Below are 20,917 nucleotides of genomic sequence, written 5' to 3' on the forward strand. Positions count from 1 at the left end.
TTCCCAAAAGCTTAAATTTTGGGCTTTTGTTAGTAGAGATAAATTAGCTTATTTAAGCTAAAAAAACTCTACTAAAAAAATAATCAAATACCATAAAAATTTTTAAAAAGTACTTATACGATTAAATAAGCACTTATGGCTCTTAAATAAATCATACCAAACAGACACGTAAAAAAATAAAATAGATAGTTCACATTCTTTAATTTTAATAGGCATTTATTAGATATGATAATAATGATGCTTAAATGCTACAAGGAAGGTTAATTAAAGAAAGATATTATATTAGTAGTAATTAAAATGACTTAAAAGAATTTTGTACAAGAACAAGACATGCCTCCTACTTTTACTCCTTTCTCTGCTCGCAGATTGTGCAGCAATGGATTCTGAAAATCCAAGCTCATCAGGTACTCTTCTTGCAAGTTCTCTTCAACCCATTTTAGCAAACTGTAGTCTCTCAAATGCCCAGATGATGTTTTGTTTCTTATTTTTTTTTCCACTGGCATTCTTGTGAAAAGAACCTCATCGATGGTAAAATTAAGTGCTTTTATAACTGAAGAATAGTTTCTTTGACTTTTTTATTTTTTCGTCTACTTTGTGTTCAGGTTGATAGCTTGCTTTTATGATGAAAACAAGAGGACCTCATGGTTAGTCCTAACCGATCAAGATTCTTTCTTTTTCCTGTTTTTAAATCGAGTTTTGGAATGTAATCTTTGAATTGCTTCTGAAAAAATGATATGTTTTCTTCGAGGTTGAGGGTGTTGGCTGGTGTTGTGAGAGGAAGTGCTTGATATCTTTTTCAAGAACCTCAAGGGTTTAAGGACAAAGAATTGGGTTTTGCCTTCCATTTTGAAGATTGGAAATTAAGCTGGGATCGTTAATGGCTAGGATTCCTGAATTGAAATTTCTTTGGCTTGAGTATATAGAAACTTAACTGCATATGCTTTCAATTAAGAGAGCAATTTTTGTTGCTGTCTTTTGGGAAATTTGGTTCTACAGTTGAAAATCATAAACCCACTAGAATTTTGTTTCCCTAACCTTCATCAATGTCAGAAAAAGGCATCCTTCCTTCGAGGTTTCTTTTCTGCTTGATAACCATTTCTATGTTTCTTTTGATAATTTCTTCTTCATTCCTTCTTCAATTTAGCAGCACATCATTTATACCAAGATCAGTTTTCAAGCTCATTCTGCTGAACAGCACGTCCGTTTTCTTAAAAGCCAATGTTGAAAATGAACCAATGAAACTTCCTTTTATGTCTTCTAAGGATTCACAAACTGCCACAGGAACTTCATCGAATTCCAATTCTGGCAACAGAATGGCTGGTTCTTTTGGACGACAGAAAGGGAAAAAATGTGATCCAGGTCAGGTTCTCTTAAGAGTGTACATGTATGACTTGCCTCCTGAATTTCACTTTGGATTATTGGGGTGGAAGGGAAAGCCAAACCAGACCTGGCCTGATGTGAGCAAACAAAGTAGAATCTGGCCATATCCAGGTGGGTTGAACCTACAGCATAGTATTGAGTATTGGTTGACCCTCGATCTTCTATCATCAAATATAGCAAACATAGGCAGACCATGTACCACTATTAGAGTTATGAATTCGAGTCTAGCAGATGTAATATTCGTGCCATTCTTCTCATCTTTGAGTTACAATCGCTACTCCAAGCTCCGTGGAAAAGAAAAGATTAGTGTCAACAAGATGTTGCAAAGGAAATTGGTTCAGTTTCTGATGAATCAGGATGGATGGAAACGGTTGGGTGGGAAGGATCACTTAATAGTAGCCCACCATCCAAATAGCATGCTGGATGCAAGAAGGCAGTTGGGTTCTGCCATGTTTGTTCTTGCAGATTTTGGTAGATACCCTGTTGAAATAGCAAATGTTGAGAAGGATATTATCGCTCCTTACATGCATCTTGTGCGGACCATTCCTGGTGGTGAATCACCCCCATTTGATCAACGTCCTACATTAGCTTATTTTCAAGGAGCAATATATAGAAAAGATGTAAGTTCTTTGTTTACACTTTATTATGAATTACCCTTTTTCTTTTTTTTTTGATGTAGTACTCCGTTTTGACAGAAGTCCCCCTCATTTCATATGGATTTCTTCTGTGACATGTATGGAAATTAATCAACAGATGCATTTCTGTGCACGTGACTTGGTTGACACAATGTTCAAATGTTATGATATGATGCACATGTTATCCTGATTTGCTGATTAAACATTTCTAAAAGTGATTCACTCTCATACTGACAGCAGACATTTCACGTAGTTTTGTAATTTCAGATTTATGATGAATTAGTCAACGAATACTTTTCGTTATCATGATTTGATGATTGAACACTTTCGAAGATGATTTTCCTCATGCTACTGTGTTTCCTTAATTTTTCCTTCTAGATACTTAGAATCATGTACTTATGTGCAGCATATACTGAAATGCACACAAACTGAGGAATTCCCAGTGGGTTACCAAATCATGAAGAATCATAAATGCCTTCTTTTTTTCTTTTTCTTTTTTTAAATAAAAATATTCATGATCTCATTGAGACATATTCTACTAGATCAATGGTTAGCATAATCAAGTTGGTGCTAATTTGATGTAGAAGATTTTCCACCATGACCTATTTGAAAAAATACATAATATATCTTTCTTTAAACATTTTTGCACAGTGCAGTTGGATTGGACATTAGCTTGTTAATTTTCTGGTGCCCCCAACTTCAGAATATGTAATTGCCTTGACACATAGTATCCTGGGAAGTTTTGAATTACATTGTTCTCTGAGATGAAATCATTCCATTTGTCTCAATAGCGACTAGAGGCATAACTTCATTCAAGAATGGAATAATACAAATTCTCATTGAATGCAATAGAATCATGTTATATGTTATATGTTATAATTATATATTATATTACAGAAGTTATAATTATTATTGTTCTTTTTTCCTTTTTGGTTATCCGTTTGATGTGGTTAGCAGAATTCTGAATTTAGCACCCGGACCCTTAAACTAAAGCAATCCATTTTTTGCTTTTATACTTGAACTCACCTTTGGAGTAAACCTTGTGACCATACTTGCCAACTTATTAAAATACCTGTCCTGTCAACCAACATAGTTTCATGTTTCAATGTCTCTTCAGGGAGGAGTCATCCGGCAAGAACTCTATTACCTTCTAAAAGATGAAAAAGATGTACACTTTACATTTGGAAGTATTCAAGGAGATGGAGTGAAAAATGCTGGCCAGGGGATGGCTTCATCCAAATTTTGCCTTAACATTGCTGGTGATACTCCTTCCTCAAATCGCCTTTTTGATGCTATTGCAAGCCACTGTGTTCCTGTGATTATAAGTGATGAGATTGAGTTACCATTCGAAGATGTCCTAGACTACTCGGAGTTTTGTATCACTGTTCATTCACCTGATGCCATCAAGAAAGGATTTCTGCTTAATCTGCTTCGAGGAATCAAGCAAGAACAATGGACCAAGATGTGGGAAAGACTAAAGGAAGTTGTTCAACACTTTGAATATCAGTATCCATCCCAGCCTGGTGATGCGGTAGATATGATTTGGGAGGCAGTTTCACGCAAGGTGCCTTCAGTACGGTTTAAAATTCACAAGAGTAACAGATACATAAAATCTCATCATCTGGTAAATAGCAATTGAAATGAAGACACACATTTCTCGACTGACATCCTGCGTTTCATGATGTTGAACTAAAGAAGCATAGTTTTAGTGAAATCTGCTAGAGTTTTTGCTTTCTCATTTTTTTTTTTTCAACCATTGGTAGTTTTAGCTTAGTTTTCTTTAGAGAATATTCAATTGTCTGCAGTACATTTTCTAATTGCGATTTCAGTCATGAAAGGACCTATAGTTGGCAGCCAATTCTTTTTTTCCTTTCACATTGTGCAGACTAAAACATACACCTAACACAAAATTTCAAATTTATTATCATTCAAAGAAAACTACCTCTATCCTCCAAGAAACGTCTAAATATTTATCTTAGCTTTGAGTAAGCACAAATACAATTAAACATGAAAGAATAAGTCAAGATGAAATGTTTTATCTGAGTAAACAACATTTAGCTTATAACATGCTAACCAGTAGTGCTTTTACATATATTTATTTGTGATTTAAGTTGTTTCTGCATATGCCTTCTGCTTGTAGATGTTTTGAGGGAGAGGAAGAAACAGAGAGAGATGCAGCAACTGGTTAGAAAACATAGGGAGATGTTGAAGCTGTAATGGTCCTAAACATCAATATTGCAAGATTGCAAATATTTAGTTGTAAAATGCAAAACAAGTGTCACTGCACCATTTAGAAGTAAAGAAGTCTATTTCTATAGAAAGGATAAACTCACTATATTTTGTATAAATATGATAAACGGCATCTTCTCTATTGAAAGTATTCAGCTATTGGTGTTAGGACCTAAGTTTATACAATACAGAGAGATGCCGGCTTACAGAATTAAACTATAGCCACTAACTTTCTGCTCTATGAAAAGTTTGCCTAAAACGGATGGAAACAGAGAAATCCAACAAACCCGTATACAGAGGAAATCTTTCTCATTCACCTTGGAGCATCAACTAGCCATGCCTTCCCTGGGCAAACTCTTCCTCACCTTACCTTTGTGGTATGGCAAAATAGCTTCAGCCATGTTCAACATCTGTTGTGAATAGGGTCCGAACCTTTCCGAACTTTTCTTTTATTTGATTGATTTGGATCAAACATCAGTGAAGGTGCAGGTGCCAAACTGGGGTTCATTTGCAAATCCTTGAGAGGAACAGCCTTGAGAATACGTGTGTTTCGAACAGCTGGCAGTACTTCTTTATCCCATCTGAGAACAAAATCTATGCTTCTCAGACCAGAAACATTCTGTGGTTGAAGACTTAAAAAGCCAATGCAAACAAGAAGAATGAATCCCCTATAAACCAAAGAGCCCATGTTTGTGCTATGCAATGAAAAAAGAGGAGACAGAGGTGTCTTTGTTGTTAAGAAAAATAGAAGTAATGATGAGAGAATGAGTAGTGTGCCTCTGTCTGAGATTGCAGCCTCTATCTGTTATGGCTTATATCTGCAGGAATAATGACCCTGAGGTTTCATCTTTTATGGGATTTGGAAGACTAAAAGTGTAAAGCACCAGGTCTGCCTTGGCCCCCGGAACATGTAGGGAAGCTTTAGATTCACCTCAATCATAAGCCTGCCATAGAAGCAATATAAAGGCTGTATTAGAAGACTCTGACAGGTTTGAACAAAAAAGGTATAGTTGGAACACTATCCTTGGGAAGCCAAGCATCTTTTTTTTTTTTTTTTTTTCATTTTTGTTTCCTTACGTCCCCCTATTATTTGCCCTTGCTCCTTTTTACCAAACAAAGACCAATCAGTATTCATTCTTTAACTCTTAAGACGACTTGCCTCATCATGCCACCACGCTGTCATGTTCCTACCCCATGTCCTCAACGCCTGCTAATGGCTTCAGTCAGTAGACATGGCTGAACTGAATCAAGTATAGCTGATGATATTTATTGAAAAATCGTTATCATAAGTTATTCCTTATATTTACAAACTTATTTCTTTATCTTAAGATGGGTGAATAAAAAACTTGTAACAAATGTAACATACAACTACTGTAAGGTAGACGGACCAGGATAAAATAGTGACACTGTTCTATTACTATTTGCCAAGGAATAGGTGGCTAACTACTTTTATGATTCTGACATATGATATGCATTACTTGTTAAGTGCAATAACTTTATTGGCATGACTGTCAAATGCAAGCCATTATCAGCCAGCCAAGAGTGTTTCAGATTACAACAGGAACAAGAAAGCTATTAAAAGCAGAGATGTTGGAGGAAGGGTGAGGAATAGTAACTTCTCAAAAAAAAAAAAAAGGGGGAAAAAACACACACACACAATTACAAGTAGAAGCAGCACTTACTTTATCCCTTGGTTTTAACTTTAGAATTCCAAGCTCTTCTCTCCATGCAACAAAAATCACAGTTTGGTTCCTTGTGCTAAATGGGTTTCCTTTCCTTTATGCTTTTCTGTTCAATTTGCCAACTCTAACCTAAGTCCTCCATTTAAAGTTTTTAAAAATTAAAAAAAAAAAAAAACCATCAGGCCTTGCTCTATATTTTGGCCAACTTCTCATTTCTCACTTTCTTTGCTTTTGATTAGCTCGTTTACCCATGAAGACCACAATTTGAATAGGCAAGCAAGCCTTACTTTTATTGGTTTACTAGTTTTTTGTAAGTAACATAGAGAACGCATAGAAACTAAAGAATGAAGAAACCCAGATAGTTGGGAATTAAAAGAAAAAAACATATTTGAACGGGTTTTTTTTTTTTTTTTTTTTCGGTTTGGAAATAATAGAAAGGATATGTTGTCTTGTTGGAATAGAAAACGAGGACCAGTCATAGCCTTAGGCCCCTAACTAGCTTAAGAAATGTTTTACATAACACTTAAGTATTTTGTGGGCCTGTGTTTAAAGCAAAAGAGAAATGGATGGGTTGTTGTTGCTGCTTTCAAAAATCATTCCTGAGGACCTTCAACATCACATTTAACTTTAGAACTTCTCTTTTCATGGTATCTTGTATGGTATCACAATAGAATCTCATTTTTGTATTCTTCAATCAAACATATCTTCTAGTAAACCTACTCATGCTGCCTCAATTCATACCCTCTGTGAACCTTTTGCTTTAGCCATATTGATCCTATGCCTTCTTCCTAATTATAGCAAAACCAAAATGAGTAACGGAAGAGAACTCTGATATCATTTTCTAGGAATAATCCATTGCAGATAAAATTGAAACGATTAAAACAAACGATGATAGTAATATAATGGTTCCTTCTAAGATCCTCAGGTTGGCGATCTTTACCCAGATGGATTAGATTCAGATATTTCTAGTTAAAGTAGAACCAAATACAAGATAAGAACCAATATTAGATGTTCCAGGACAACATTATTTATTCAAAACAGTCATCTGGATCCATCTGTAAAGATAAGGAGAATTGATAAATGAACACCGTCACCTTATCTTGGCAAGCAATAGTTTACAACAACGAAAACTTTATCACCAGCTGCTTTTGTCAACAACGAAATCTAAGATGAGTTGTATTTAAAAAGCCTCATTGTTCCTCTTTGAACTCTAGGGAGAGGGAAGAGTGGAATCTCTGCCACTTAACATCATGCTGGTTGCTGGGGCATGAGCTACACTAATATTAGAGAATTTATTTATTAAAAGGTGGAGTAAAATGAATTTATTGAACCTAAAGACGCTCACTACAACAGTAACAATAAAATGGAGATTAATTTCCAGACTGCAACATAACAAGCATTTCCTTCTGGTTAAGGCTTTTCGGGTTACAGAAAGTTACGTAGCAAGTGATCAATGAAAACTTCTGTTCTTCGATGGAATCATTCGGAAAATTATAGAAACTAACATGGTATCTAAATCATTAATGGCTCACGGCTAAATAAGTTCCCATTCTTTCCAAATGCTGATGCATAAAGGAACAGTAGATGGGAGGCTATTTGATAACAGAGAGAGATGCACGACAGAAACTATGCTGACATAGAAACGCAAGTCCAGCAGCAAATAGCCGCGGTGATTTCATAAAAATTTATGTACAAATATAACAAGAGAAATTGGGTAGTTAGAAAAAAAGAAGAGAAAAAAAAAATGAAAACAAAAGAAGGAAAGAGCTTGCAGGGTTTAGATAACATATAACTAAGCTTGAGACAAAATACAGCCTTCCCATTTTCCTCTTCCCACCACTTGTTCCAGCAACACAATAAAACTCAATTATTCTCTAGCCTGCCTGTTTCACCAACAAGGTTATGTAATCAGAAAAAACAATTATTGGAGCGGCTCCTGATGGGGTGTCACGGCTGGTCCTGGTGCTATTGTGAAGTGCAAACCCCGACGTTGCCCTGCCTGAATCATAAATGCAACTTCAGTTGCCGCAAGTGCTGCTGCTTCCTGATTGCATACAAAATAAATAAAAAGCAAATTAATTAGGAAGTAATGAAAAAGAAAAATACACATCAGAAGTTCAAAATTGTATTATGACCAAACAAACAGATAAACATTTAACTCTAAGTATGCTACAACGATAATACTCAAAAAGGAAAAATATCCAAGAAGTTAGGACTCTGATAAAGCCATCAATTGGAAAATTATTCCAAGCAATTCAGCTAGCAAACACTACAGCTTTGATGAATGGCCACCCCCACCCCCTAAAGCACACAAATTAATCATACATGATCCCATCATTGTTATTACCAGCTTTCTTGCCCATCATAAACATTATTTCATATTTTTCTTTCTTGGAAAAGGTGGAGCCAACTAACCTGTCTTTGTCTTCGACGCTGTAATATACTGACAGCCCATGCCATGATGTAACATGGAAGAAGAAAACCAGCAGCCCGAAGCAAGAAAAGCTGTCCAGCAGAGATCATTTAATTAGACAAGAACATCCCAAAAATTATTAGACAATTGAAAAACATTTCCAACATACAGAGAAAAATGTAGAAGCATCATCCTCTCCATCATCTGAATTGGTGAGGGTCAGAGCATGTCGCAAGAGTAGGAGAGCCATTAACTGCAAAGAGGGGAAAAATTATAGTCATTTATCCAAAAATGAGAATAACGATGTGTTACCAGCAACTGAAAAACAACAAAGGTCAAATGAAACCTTGTTATCTAACTTTAAATTCAATGTGCTTAAAAATGAGCAGTAAGGAAAGCACTAAAAAACAAAAGAGCTGCATAACAGGACGAACAACTAGTGATGGATTTGTATATTGTCACTGGGACTGTCCTACATCATCTTCTAAAATGTCTAACAAAAAAACTTTAGGAAGAATCCAGCAATATATGAGAATTTTTTATTTCTATTTTTATTTTTCCCCCCCATAAGGATAAGAACATAATTCTATTTTCCATATCAGAATAACAAACAAACATGATTTCCTCTCTAATAATAAATGTCTTACAATTAGGGCTGCAGAACGGCAGAATGCAGCTCCACTAGCATTGGTATCAGCATACTCATCATACTCAGCATCCAGCAAATGGCGTTCTGCTGCTGCCATTGCCACAAGTCGAGGATCGTGTAAATCCAGAGGAGCACCAGAGACAGTCCAGGCCTCACTGTACGATAGATTTGAAAACAAAAAGAGTCAACATTGGAAGTAATAGGCATGCATTAGCCGTCCAACAAATTGCTATATTGCACTATTGATACAGACTTGCACATAACAATTAATCAAAAACATCAGCTGTTAGGGTAACCGGTGGCACACATACAAGGAATTGAAGCATTTGGAAAAAATTCGTTTACACCAAATTTAATTCCAGAAATAAATCAGTAACATTAGACCAAAGGCAAAGAGCATGCATAACTAAAACTTGCCTTATGTCAATCGTAGTATCTTCTGACTGAGGAGGAGGCGGTGGAGCAGTATAACCAGGCTGATAAGGCTGTTAAAGGGAAAATTTAGGCAGAAGTCAGCAGAATACTATGATATAAAAATCAGAACTTTTTTTTTTCAGACTTACAGGCATGAACAAGCAAGTTAGTCTTTCAACAAATGCATGAAGAATAATTAATATTACACCTTCCTTCCCCTACCCCAACCACAAACTAGAAAGTTGAGAATGTGTGTGTGAGAGAGAGAGAGAGAGAGAGAGAGAGAGAGAGAACAAAAGAGTCTTCTGATTGCATTACCTTTCTTTAATATGCAATGTCAGAAAAAATAATAGCATCATACACTTGATGCCAAAATCAAATTTTATAAAAATCACCAGGAAAGTCCAACAATTATGAGATCCCAAACAAAGAACCCATGCCTACATCATGTTGATATGGCCAAGATTTCATGGTCAAAAAGTATATGCATCAAAATGAAGAATCCATACAAGAGAACTACAGTGCATGCAAATTCTTGAATTCAAAATGATATTGAGTATAATTCAATAACTAAAGAAATAGAGAAATCCAATTTTTACATTGTTCTAAGATTTTACTTCTTTTCATACTGAAGGTATATTTACTAATACATACAAGAATCAAGAAATGAATATCTTCAATTTCAGAAATGGTGCAACATCTCTCTAGTTGTTCAGGAAGAAATAATAAATCTTGTCCACCAAAAAAAGAAATCAGTACTTCAACTTTGCGGAATAATTCCCCGAGGAAGTAACAATATAAAAATCTATCGTGTTGAGCATCCCACTTCCATTATCCAATATCATCTAAGGTAGCTGAAGAAAGTCACATACCTGATGACATATCTCACAAGTTACATCTCCTTTCTCATTGCACCAACGCTGGACGCATTTCCTATGGGCATACTGGATATACAAAACTTGTCAGCCCTGGTGATAGATCTATAAAACCACAGAGTTAAGCAACAAACAAAAGACATATATTACATATGAAAGAGAAGGACTGAAGGAGAAACACATTACTCCTTTAACGAATAGAATGGTAGAAATTCATGGGACCACAAAGTTTATTCAAACACAGTCAAATCAGAGCTAAGAAGTTTGAAAACTGTGAACGCTACACGCATGTGCATGTACATATTCTCCCCAAGAAGGCGAATAGAAAATGAACACACAGAGTCAAAAAATAAATATGGAACCTACAGGACATTGAATTACTAGGGAGCAAGCATACTCTTCAAATGAAGACGATGAAATAACTTTAAAGATATTTTAAGCTAAAAATATCAAATCTGCAAGGGATAAAGCTTTGAGAGATATCCTGGTTGCATTTTTTGAATAGGAGACACCATAAAGATTATTACCTTCAAACTGCCACTACAAGAACATGGAACCTCCAAGTTCTTAATGCTATCCTCCTCCTGGCATATGCGGCATTCCACCGTTTGAATAAGGGGCTCTTCTTCATCAGAAACACCATGCTCCTCTGCTTCCTTCATGCTAACGACCGCTGGTGAGTCAACAGAGTGAGAGCTGGAACCCTCCTCAGATGATGCCGAGGACTCAGTCCCTTGCATAGAGGGCAAACTATCAGGCGTTAAGAGGCGGTCGACGCACAAGACTAGGTGATCACTCATTATTCCTGTTCCTACGAACAAAATGAACAAACACCACATTTCAGTCCAAAAAATTCACACGTCATAATCATAATACCCATTGTCGCGGCACTGAGTTCAGATACAATCTACAAGAACAAAGTCTAAAAAATCTTAATACCAGGTGAATAGGTGATTGCCCATATTAAAAGTGAAGATACATTTTCCTATCTACTTATTCATTCTAAACCCAATAATGATAGAGCACATTAAAACAAAAAGTTGATCCTTAACAACTACAATTCCGCAAAAGACCCAGAGTTTCCCACACCACCCATCAAACCCCGAGGTCAACCATTTCAAATTCGGTTTGGAGGTTCAATATACTCAAAATTGAACTTTACACGCCTAACCATACTTGCATGAAATTATATTCTCCCAGCTCAGCTGTCAATTTTTCAAAAAAATAAGAAATAAAAATTCTCATTTCCCTCAATTACACAGCAAGAGCAACCACCCAAACAAACAATCCCCAATTCAAATTCCCACTAAAAATTACACCAACAAGAACAAAGTAATTATTTTCCTCATTCAATCGAATCAGAAATACCAAACATCCAGAAACTTGAAAAAGAAACACAGTCAAGATCAAATGACAACAAAATCAAGGATCGTAAAAGCTCAAATCGATATTAAAATCCAAAAATTAACTAAAATTGAAGAAAAAAATACCTCAAAATGTGAATGCAAACACGCGATTTTGGACTCAGGAATTGTCTTCGCTCGTTGTTTCTTCGAAATAATAAAATCGAGAGGTTTTGTTTCTCTGTATTTATATTTGTATAACGAGAGGTTGGCTCGGTTTAAACGAAGCTGAGTAGGTGCGGTAACGTCCGTCCAAAGATAAAGTAAATTTTACGTTTGCCAGTGATTCTACTGTTTGCCTTCGTCGTAACGGACGTCGAAGGATTTGCTGTTGTCTTTGGTCTTTGTTCTAACGCCGTCATTGTATTTTTTTGACAATTTTCGCTTTTGTTCTAGTAAAAAAATTGGACATACATAGGGATGGTAATGGGCACCGCTCGCAGCGGGTTTGCCATTACCAAACCCAAATTCGCATAAAATTTAAATTACCAAATCCACCCGCAACCCGCAGCGAGTTTTAATTTTTTTACAAAAACCCACCCGCAGCGGGTTTTAACAATTACCAAACCCGCAATGGTATCCGGCGGATTTTTTGCGGGTTTCCGTATTTAAAATCACAAATGTTTAATATATAAATTTATAATAATAACCTCAAATTCTATATAACATACTCAATTTTATATTTAAATAATGTAAATGAAAAATTAAAATTTCCACATCAATTCAACACAAATTCTCAAATTTAAGTATAAATTACACAAATCCATTTAAAAAACGCAAACTAGTATCTAAAAATAATAATTACATTTCATATTATCATTTAAAACAAGCTCCAAGAGAAGATATTCATTTCATTCACCACCATAAGCACCCATCCAACACAATGCCTATAATAATAATTAAGATTAATATTTTCAAATACTAATTCGAAGGAAAATGCCTTTAGTTTTCTTTAGATTATGACTTTAGAATAGGATATAGGCCACATACACACATACACAACTTTGAGCCTTTGGCTATTTGGTAATTTAATTAATGACATTATTTTCTTTATACATTTTTAGATTAAAATTAAACTAAAAATATTTGAAAAAAATATTGCGGGTTTGGTGGATATCCATGCGGGTATCCACCGGATATAAGGTTAATACCAAACCCACCCGCATCTATGTGCGGGTTTTAATTTATAATACTAAACCCGCCTGCAACGAATAAAATTACCTGCAACGGACGGGTTTTGGCGGGTGGGTTTGGGCGGATTTGCGGGTTTGCGGGTACAATTGCCATCCCTAGACATACATATTTGTTAAAAGTATCAAAATGAATTTATAAAATTAGGTGTGACATTCATATTATAATTTTAAAAATTTTCTTAGGTATATGAGTGATCCTATGTATGTATGCCGTACCAAATATTTATATACACAATATAAAAAAAATTAATGCTTTGAAAAATACTTTTAAGAAAAAATTAAAAAAAAAAGAGTAGCATCGCTGTGAAATTTTTAGGTGAGACATATAAAAATAGAACATGGCTTCCAAATGAAGTAAAATAAATATCTCCCATCCAATTATTATCTAAGACAAAGACAAGATAAATTATTGACTTGTTCTTATGATTATTATCCATGCCTAATAAAAGGTTAAAAAAAAAAATAAAATAAAATAAAAGCCATCAGCTCGTGGGTCATAAATCATAACGCGTGAGTACAAGACCCGTTACTTTTGTTTGAGTGGAGAAGTGTTAATTAGACGTTAACCGTGACTTCTTCTTTGGTCTGGAATCCAAACATTGAGCTTCCTTAGTTTATTAATTGTGGGAATGAAATTATATTAAATAAAAATTGAACTGATTTTTCCAAGAACTTTCATTGTTTGACTTTGGACTTTCAACATTGATCTTCTACGAAGGTAGCACGGTAGTCTTGTGCCTTTAATGAACCCCATCTGCCGATCGTGGCAGTTACCAGTTGAGGACACGTGGAGAGGATTTAAAAGTTCATACTCTTTTCTATTTGTTTTGGAGTGGCTTGGCTTTGTAGGCTTCGATATTATGATTAAAATTTATATAAGATAAGATAAGATTAAAGGGGTTGGCCAAATTAGGTATTGTGGGAAAGATCAGAGATTTTCTTCAATTATTACCACTAACACTTTAATTTAGCATGAGGTATTTTGAAGGAAAGATTTTGATTACTGTTGCCTAATGTTCGGTTCGGTTCGGTTTAGGTTGAAATCAAATTAAACCATTAGTTTTTAAAAAATAATATTTGAACCGAATACACATTAATTTTTTTTTGTATTTTCTAATGTTTTTGGTTTTTAATTTTTTTCTCATGTAAATCTATTATTTTAATTTAAAAAGCTGAACCAAACGGTTTGAATCCCTTTTTTTGGGGCTATGAATTTTTTCGTCCATCCTTTATTTTGATACAACACATTTGATCTAATAAAAACATTATTTATGTATCATAATCAAGTACTATTACACAATCAAAAAGGAATTTTTTTTTTCCAATGCACAGCATAGACTAAACAAATTAATTTTTTTTTATAAAAAGGGTTAAAAATAACTCTACTTTTAACATAATTCAGGCTAATGATCTTGATGTAATCCAATAATAAATAAGTTGACATCATTAGATGTTACTCTTAATTTCGAATATTTGTTATTATATTACTGGATTTTAATTGCTCAAAGTTAATATTAAATTCTTTTTAAGTTAAAATAGTCCAATGCAGGTAGAATTAATATAATCCATAATTTTGTTTCTTCATTCCCTTTCCCTCTTTGAGATACCAATTATAGATGGATCAACATAAAACCAACTCTTATGTTAGAAATGCACAACCAAATAACTAGCCAGGAGTTGTGATTATTTTATTTTATTTTATTCTTTAGGGTAATTTACCGGCACTACTACATAAATACGTACAAACAATTTTAACGTACGTAACTAATAATATGTGGAGTTAATATGTTCAACTATTAAAATCTTATACTACAAGATATGCATACAACGGACATTAATAAAAAGTTGATTTTTCATTATTTAATATATGTTCTCTTTTAGAAAACAAAACATAATAATCAAACTTTAGCACTCATAATTTAAGTAAAACAACATTATTTATATTTTCATAATCTTATGAGAAATACTGTGGATGTGAGATTCAGTATAATTAAATTAAATTAAGCATTAACAAATAGTACCACATTATTATCGTCGGATAAAGAGTTTTAGGGTGGTACAAAAGGTGAAGCATTCGACTGCCTCTTGGGCTCTGAATTGTGAGAGAGTAATTATAGTCTGTAGATGGGTTAGTTTAAACTTTAAAGTTATCTGAGTTGAATGACTGATTCCTTTGATATAATTTTTGATTTAGAACTTATTTAAAATAGTGGTTAATAAAAGAAAAAAACTCCCGAATTTTTAGAACCGGGTTCGGACCGATAAATTCATCCGGAAACCCGCCAACAAATAAACCGTGTATTTAAAACCCTCGCACTCTTTAACAGTTACTTCACGCACTGACAAGGGGTTCTGTAAGAAGCTAGGGTTTTACAAAAAGCTAACGGTTTTGAGCTATGGCGGAGGAGGCAGCGAAGGAACTCACGGAGAGCAACGCGGCGGCCGAAGACATGGATCTGGAAGGAGGAGAAAACGGCGGCGACGCGAATGCGAAGCGAGCGAGAGATGATGATGACGGTGGTGAGGGAAACGGCGACGTTTCGAAGAAGCAAAAGATAGACGAGGACGAGAAGTCTGTGGAGGAAGAGCGCTTGGAGAAGAAGGAGGTGGTGAACGGCTCGGGTCGGGTAAAGTTGGGCCCGAAGGAGTTCGGATCCTCCATTGAGATGTTCGATTACTTTTACAAGTTTCTTCACTTTTGGCCTCCCAATTTGAATGTCAACAAGGTACGATTTTTATCCATGTATTTATAAAAGTATTGAATTTGATAAATCGATCGATTACTGCTTTTGTTTCAAATTATAATTTTTTTTAATCACTATTTTAAATAAGTTAGTTATGCATATAATTTGGATATCATCTGCTTTGTTGTTGACTTAGGCGTCTAAGAGATGTTTTTGATGGAGGGGATGATACATAAATTGCAGTTTACAATTTTAGTATCATAGATAAGTTTGACTAGCATGCCATGCTATTGATTGTGAATACCCAAAAAACTGAAGGGAATGTTTAATTGAATGGCCCTCATGGTGGTCAAAAGAGACATGAAGCTAAAGCATATGCCACAATGTAGACATGACACCTATGAAGGATTTGTTAAAGAGAAAGCCTTGGGCGATGATGACTCCACCACTCAATTGTGTTCCTCCGCATATATTCAGTGTATTTATGATGCATTGACTATAATTTTTAATTTAGTGATAAGTTTATATGTGGTGGAATGCAATTGGGTGGTGGTGTGCTGACATGGTTGTGATGAAACCACCTAAGATTTTCTCATTGTTAAGAGAAGGTTGATTCAGATTGTTAGGTCATGTTTCCGAGTAGTATGGATTAAACAAACTACTAGATAGTGTCTCACATCCTTGAAGGATGTGTTCTGGAGGAACTTCAAATTGATGAGGGAGATAGATCTGAGCTATTGTGTGGACTTAATTGTGGGTTTGGAAAAGCTTCTCTTATTGTTGAACCTTTTAAATTTCGGTATTCTAAGATTTTCTAGGGACTTGAGCATTGGCTGCATCTTTGGAATGTTAAATTCCCCTGCCCTGTCATGTGCTCAACAGCTGGTTATTATTCCACTTAGACAAATAATAGATAGCTGGTTTATTGTTCTTAGCTTAGACACCGTGGGGTGCATGATTTAATGATGTACCTTTAATGTAATTACTCTACCAAGAGGGAATCAACTTTGCATGCATGTTCTTTTTATTTTTTATTTTTTATATTTTGGTGCAGAAGATATATTAATATCTGAATTTTATCTTTTCTTTGTTTGTTTCTGGGGTATGCAAATGGCAAGCCCCTTTGAGTCAAAAGCTTTGTCTTTCAGAAGATTAGGTCTGCAACAGGAATTGATGGATCATGTTGTACATTTCTTCATGATTTGTATGCACCATTCTTTTCATTACTCTTGTGCTTGATTATTGGTTTGCATTAAACTCCTCAGTGATATGCGTATGTGGTTGGTTTGTTTTTCAGTATGAGCACATGGTACTGCTGGACTTGCTTAAAAAGGGTCATCCAGAACCTGATAAAAAAATTGGTGGAGGGATCCAAGCTTTTCAAGTCCGATACCATCCAACGTATAAGAGCAGGTGCTTTTTCCTAATCAGAGAGGATGAAACCGCTGACGATTTCAGCTTCAGGAAGTGTGTGGATCATATGCTTCCTCTGCCTGAAGACATGAAAGTAAAATCCGACGCCAACAAAGCATTAGGAGGTGGTGGCGGTGGCAAGGGTCGAGGAGGAGGAAGAGGCGGCCATGGCCATGGAAAAGGCGGCCATGGACGTGGAAGAGGTGGTAAGTCTAGAAACTGAGGTGTTGTGTGAAATCACCAGAGGTAGAGTTGAGTTTGTGATTTAAAAAATTGGTTTGTAGACTCAAGATAAGAGTATATTTCTTAATGTTTTTATATATCCAGCTAAAACTGCTGCATAATTCCAATTTTGGCTATTAATCAATTCTTCTGCTTGGTTATAGGTGCTCACTTCCCAGTTTAACTTTAGCTTATGTTATTATGTAAATGTAATAAACATTTGCGAGCCAATTCAATCCTATTTGGTACTGGGCTTAAGCTATGTCGTGGCAATCCGGTTCATAGTTTAATTTGGTTCGGTTCAATTTTTCTAAAAATTGGATAATTTTTATCCAATTTTTAAAAGATAATAATAATACAAAAGGTATGGTTTTGCGAAGGTCGATTCAGAATTTTTTAGGCATTCCATTTTGCCTGCAACGAATTAGACGAAGAAAATTGGGATGCACACAACCAAACAATCTCTTATATCAAATAGAAAACAAATGTGCTTAATTCTCGATGGAAAATTAATATGTTTTTCTCTTACTCATGAATCGGACATGTCGATTAGGTTAATAAAAGAGTGAGAGATCATTACTCACTGTGACCTCCTTCCTCTGTTATAATAGCTAATAATTTGATTATCATCAACTACTCATTGACAATGAAGTAAAGAAGCAAATTAATTGTTTGGCAGGGAAATAAAATAAACATATTGATCAAAGCATAACCTTAATTGTAACTTCCCCACTACAATTTATCTAATAAATAAAATGATTAGTGGCTAATAATTTTATCTCCTCGATCACTAAATGGATGGTACGTTACATCCATGTTTCTTAACCATTACATTATTAGTTAAAAAATGATTTTCGGCTCCAATTACATTAGCCATCAATTAAGGCCCGAGGGCCAAAAAAAAAATAAAAAATAAAAAATAAAAGATAAATAATAACCTGCTGTTTATGGGTTGTCGTCGTCGAAGTGTAATAATAATGATGATTAAAGGTGGCTCCAGGAAAAGTTGGCTTGGTAATAATAATTATGCTTATCGATAATAGAGTTGAAAATTCCAAGTTTTTAGTGCCTTAAATTTAAATAGATAAAAATAAAACAAACAGTGAGATTCACGCTTGTAATCTACTACTATAGATCCAATGAAAGCCCTCCTAAAAAGGTTTCATTTACGTGTTGTTCATGCGGGTTTCATTATTATTATTATTATTATTATTATTCCAGTTGAATTTGCAAGCATTTGCTTGTTTTTGTTTTTACCTCCTAAATAACCCAAAAATCAAAATAAATTTAATCAATATTGTAGAGCATTCCATATGGCAATATTAATTCAAGCATGTTTGCCAAGTGTTATATATGATAATTGGGATCATGTCAATTCCCCAATCCCCATAAAGAATCAACAAAAACTAAACAAGAAAATCTAGGTACATTAGCCCAAAAAAAAAAAAAAATCTATCTTATATTTTTCTGAAAACGTGCATAAATTAAATGACTCCACTTTGGAGTTTTCAATTCAACCTCTATCTTAATTAATTTTTAATTTAATCACTAAATTGTCTCTGGTAACTCTCACAATAATATCAAATATTAAGTGCACGATGATGATACTTGCTTATTCATTCATGCATGGCCGGTTTTTTATCCATGAGACGGCGCACGATCTTCTAGACATTATTATTACTATTACTTACTCGTTACATTCAATACGTACGTATCTTCATGTATCTCTTATATATGATTCATCTTCTTCGCTCTTACACTTCTTCAGTTCAAAAAAACAAAAAAGCACTAGTGCTGCTGTGTCAGTGAGTACTGTTACATTGACAAAAAGTTCATAACATGGCTAGTAATTCTTTCATTGTTGCAAAAGAAGAAGGCCCATTTTCATTTTTACATCAGCTTCCTCCAATTGATTTTGGGTAAGATTAATTCTCTAGGGTTTTCTTTAATACTCTCAAATATTTCTCCTCATCACTTTGTTCATATCTAATTAATGTTCGTTGTGTGTTTGAAATAAATATTTGCAGTGAAAATGGGTATGGTTCAATGGATTGGCCAAGTGAAATGGCCATTCAGCAAGAGAGCTACTTTGATGCTATTCCGTTGATGGGGAGTGTCCCTGACCCTTTGTGTGCTTCTCAGGACATTGTTCCAGTTCCTAAAATGACTCAAGGTGAGTGTTTTAATATGGATTTTTCTATAATTATCAGCAAATTATTCTCTTGGTTTATTTTTATTTTTAAATTATTGATTGTTGCTCCAGGTGATCTGTTCTGTGCTTGTGACTACGGGACTGGGATTTGGAGTGAGTTGGGTCCTTTAATAGAGCAGCCAACTGAGAAACTGGCGCAGGCAAAGGCACCCTTGTTGTTGTGTGAAGACCAAGCACCTTTACAAGAAACCAAGCAACAAAGGAAAGTGACTAGAAGATACAAGTTAGAAGAAAAGCTTCGCAGTTCAAAATTTTTATCTAGAGAAACTATTTCTCAATATTTCTACATGCCAATTACAAAGGCAGCCAAGGAGCTTAATGTTGGATTGACACTTTTGAAGAAAAGGTGTAGGGAATTGAACATTAGAAGGTGGCCACATAGGAAACTGATGAGCCTGCAAACCCTTATCAAGAATGTTCAGGTAATTAATTTCTAATGATTCTCTGTGTGTCACGTGGATGTTTATGTTGTGCTAACGAAGCTTTATAATAATGAAGTGGGCTGTACGTACCGCAGGAATTGCAGACAGAAGGAGAGGGGAGTGAGGAGAGGTTAAGGGAAGCACTAGGGATCCTGGAGAGAGAGAGGAAGTTAATTGAAGAGAGGCCTGATTTGGAAATGGAAGACACCACCAAGAGGCTGAGGCAGGCTTGTTTCAAGGCCAATTACAAGAAGAGGAAGTTCATGGGTACTATGATGGGTCCAATGGTGTCCACTTCAAGCTGTAGCAGTCGTCATCATCATCAAGTGTTATTAGATGCTGACATTGCTTATGATGAATATCAGATTACCGGTAATGAAGATTTAGAGGAAATGGGATCTCTATTTTCATGCTCCTCTTCAAACAGCATTATGATGATATGATGACAGCTAGTTAGGGCTAAACTTTATTAACTCTCGTGCTTGTTTCTTCTTTCTCTTTAGTTACACAGATGGGTATAGTCAATTAGGGATTAAGATGGATGTATATCAGCTGTTTGGATGGTTTTACAATGAGTGGCCTAGTCTTTTGAATAATTATTCTTGCTGTCCAGTGATGAATGCATGTTTCCTCATTGTACGGTTGAAATGGGGATAAAAGGACAATCTCTTGATCACCACCTACTTATGCAAAATAAAATCAAGAACTTGGACCTTTAATTTATATCCAAATTATTTGCTTTAAAGATGGAAAGGAAATATAACTAACTATTATTTGAGTTGGGTTAACTTGTAAACTAATCAAGATAACTTTGTTTATTAAGTATTTGAGCATTATTTCCATTTATGTGTTCATTTCAACTTGTCAAGAAGCACTAGTGCAAGACAAACATTGGAGACCCATTTTACCATGGCCAGGATCTCATCCTACCTTTATTTGTTTCAGCAAAAGTTGGCAGTGGTTTTATATTTATCCCTTCGTGCATGCCTTGGCTGTATTCTCTTAACTGCTAGTGTCAGTTGGGTGGCTGGCCCCCTGAGCCCATGTCTGGTGATGTTGCCTGTTGGTCCGGTGTACGTACCTTCTGGTCT

The 20,917-nt window shown here is 35.1% G+C and overlaps 5 protein-coding genes across 7 annotated transcripts; 3 read left to right on the top strand and 2 right to left on the bottom strand.

Annotated features, from left to right (window-relative positions):
* The first annotated feature begins 251 nt into the window (after window positions 1–251).
* LOC102626988 (probable arabinosyltransferase ARAD1) lies at window positions 252–3,873 on the top strand. 2 transcript variants are annotated; one of them, XM_006477392.4, is made up of 4 exons: window positions 252–404; window positions 603–644; window positions 749–2,000; window positions 3,133–3,873. In XM_006477392.4, exons 3-4 carry the CDS (start codon window positions 1,044–1,046, stop codon window positions 3,652–3,654), a joined length of 1,479 nt encoding a protein of 492 aa, XP_006477455.2. In that variant the 5' UTR covers window positions 252–404; window positions 603–644; window positions 749–1,043; the 3' UTR covers window positions 3,655–3,873. The 2 variants fall into 2 exon arrangements, with proteins under 2 accessions (XP_006477455.2, XP_024954314.2); XM_025098546.2 differs by having other exon boundaries at window positions 603–2,000.
* Window positions 3,874–4,647: 774 nt separating this feature from the next.
* LOC127901417 (CLAVATA3/ESR (CLE)-related protein 45-like) lies at window positions 4,648–4,932 on the bottom strand. Its single transcript, XM_052438681.1, has one exon. The coding sequence runs from the start codon at window positions 4,930–4,932 to the stop codon at window positions 4,648–4,650; it is 285 nt and encodes a 94-aa protein (XP_052294641.1).
* A 2,626-nt stretch (window positions 4,933–7,558) lies between these two features.
* On the bottom strand, window positions 7,559–11,932 carry LOC102627455 (uncharacterized). Of its 2 annotated transcripts, none has more exons than XM_006477393.4 (8): window positions 11,768–11,932; window positions 10,805–11,088; window positions 10,275–10,346; window positions 9,406–9,473; window positions 8,987–9,143; window positions 8,509–8,592; window positions 8,342–8,431; window positions 7,559–7,970 (listed from the first exon to the last, which is right to left on the bottom strand). In XM_006477393.4, the coding sequence occupies exons 2-8, from the start codon at window positions 11,075–11,077 to the stop codon at window positions 7,848–7,850; spliced, it is 867 nt and encodes a 288-aa protein (XP_006477456.2). In that variant the 5' UTR covers window positions 11,078–11,088; window positions 11,768–11,932; the 3' UTR covers window positions 7,559–7,847. The 2 variants fall into 2 exon arrangements, with proteins under 2 accessions (XP_006477456.2, XP_006477457.2); XM_006477394.4 differs by having other exon boundaries at window positions 10,805–11,082; window positions 11,768–11,917.
* A 3,222-nt stretch (window positions 11,933–15,154) lies between these two features.
* LOC102627947 (protein EMBRYO DEFECTIVE 514) lies at window positions 15,155–17,337 on the top strand. Its single transcript, XM_006477395.4, has 2 exons — window positions 15,155–15,599; window positions 16,855–17,337. The coding sequence occupies exons 1-2, from the start codon at window positions 15,270–15,272 to the stop codon at window positions 17,191–17,193; spliced, it is 669 nt and encodes a 222-aa protein (XP_006477458.2). The 5' UTR covers window positions 15,155–15,269; the 3' UTR covers window positions 17,194–17,337.
* A 1,511-nt stretch (window positions 17,338–18,848) lies between these two features.
* On the top strand, window positions 18,849–20,531 carry LOC102624688 (protein RKD1-like). The gene is made up of 4 exons (XM_006477532.3): window positions 18,849–19,111; window positions 19,220–19,365; window positions 19,456–19,826; window positions 19,922–20,531. The coding sequence occupies exons 1-4, from the start codon at window positions 19,032–19,034 to the stop codon at window positions 20,267–20,269; spliced, it is 945 nt and encodes a 314-aa protein (XP_006477595.3). The 5' UTR covers window positions 18,849–19,031; the 3' UTR covers window positions 20,270–20,531.
* The last annotated feature ends 386 nt before the right edge of the window (window positions 20,532–20,917 follow it).

This window comes from Citrus sinensis, chromosome 3, assembly GCF_022201045.2.
Source record: "Citrus sinensis cultivar Valencia sweet orange chromosome 3, DVS_A1.0, whole genome shotgun sequence".
In the NCBI taxonomy this organism is placed as follows: domain Eukaryota; kingdom Viridiplantae; phylum Streptophyta; class Magnoliopsida; order Sapindales; family Rutaceae; genus Citrus; species Citrus sinensis.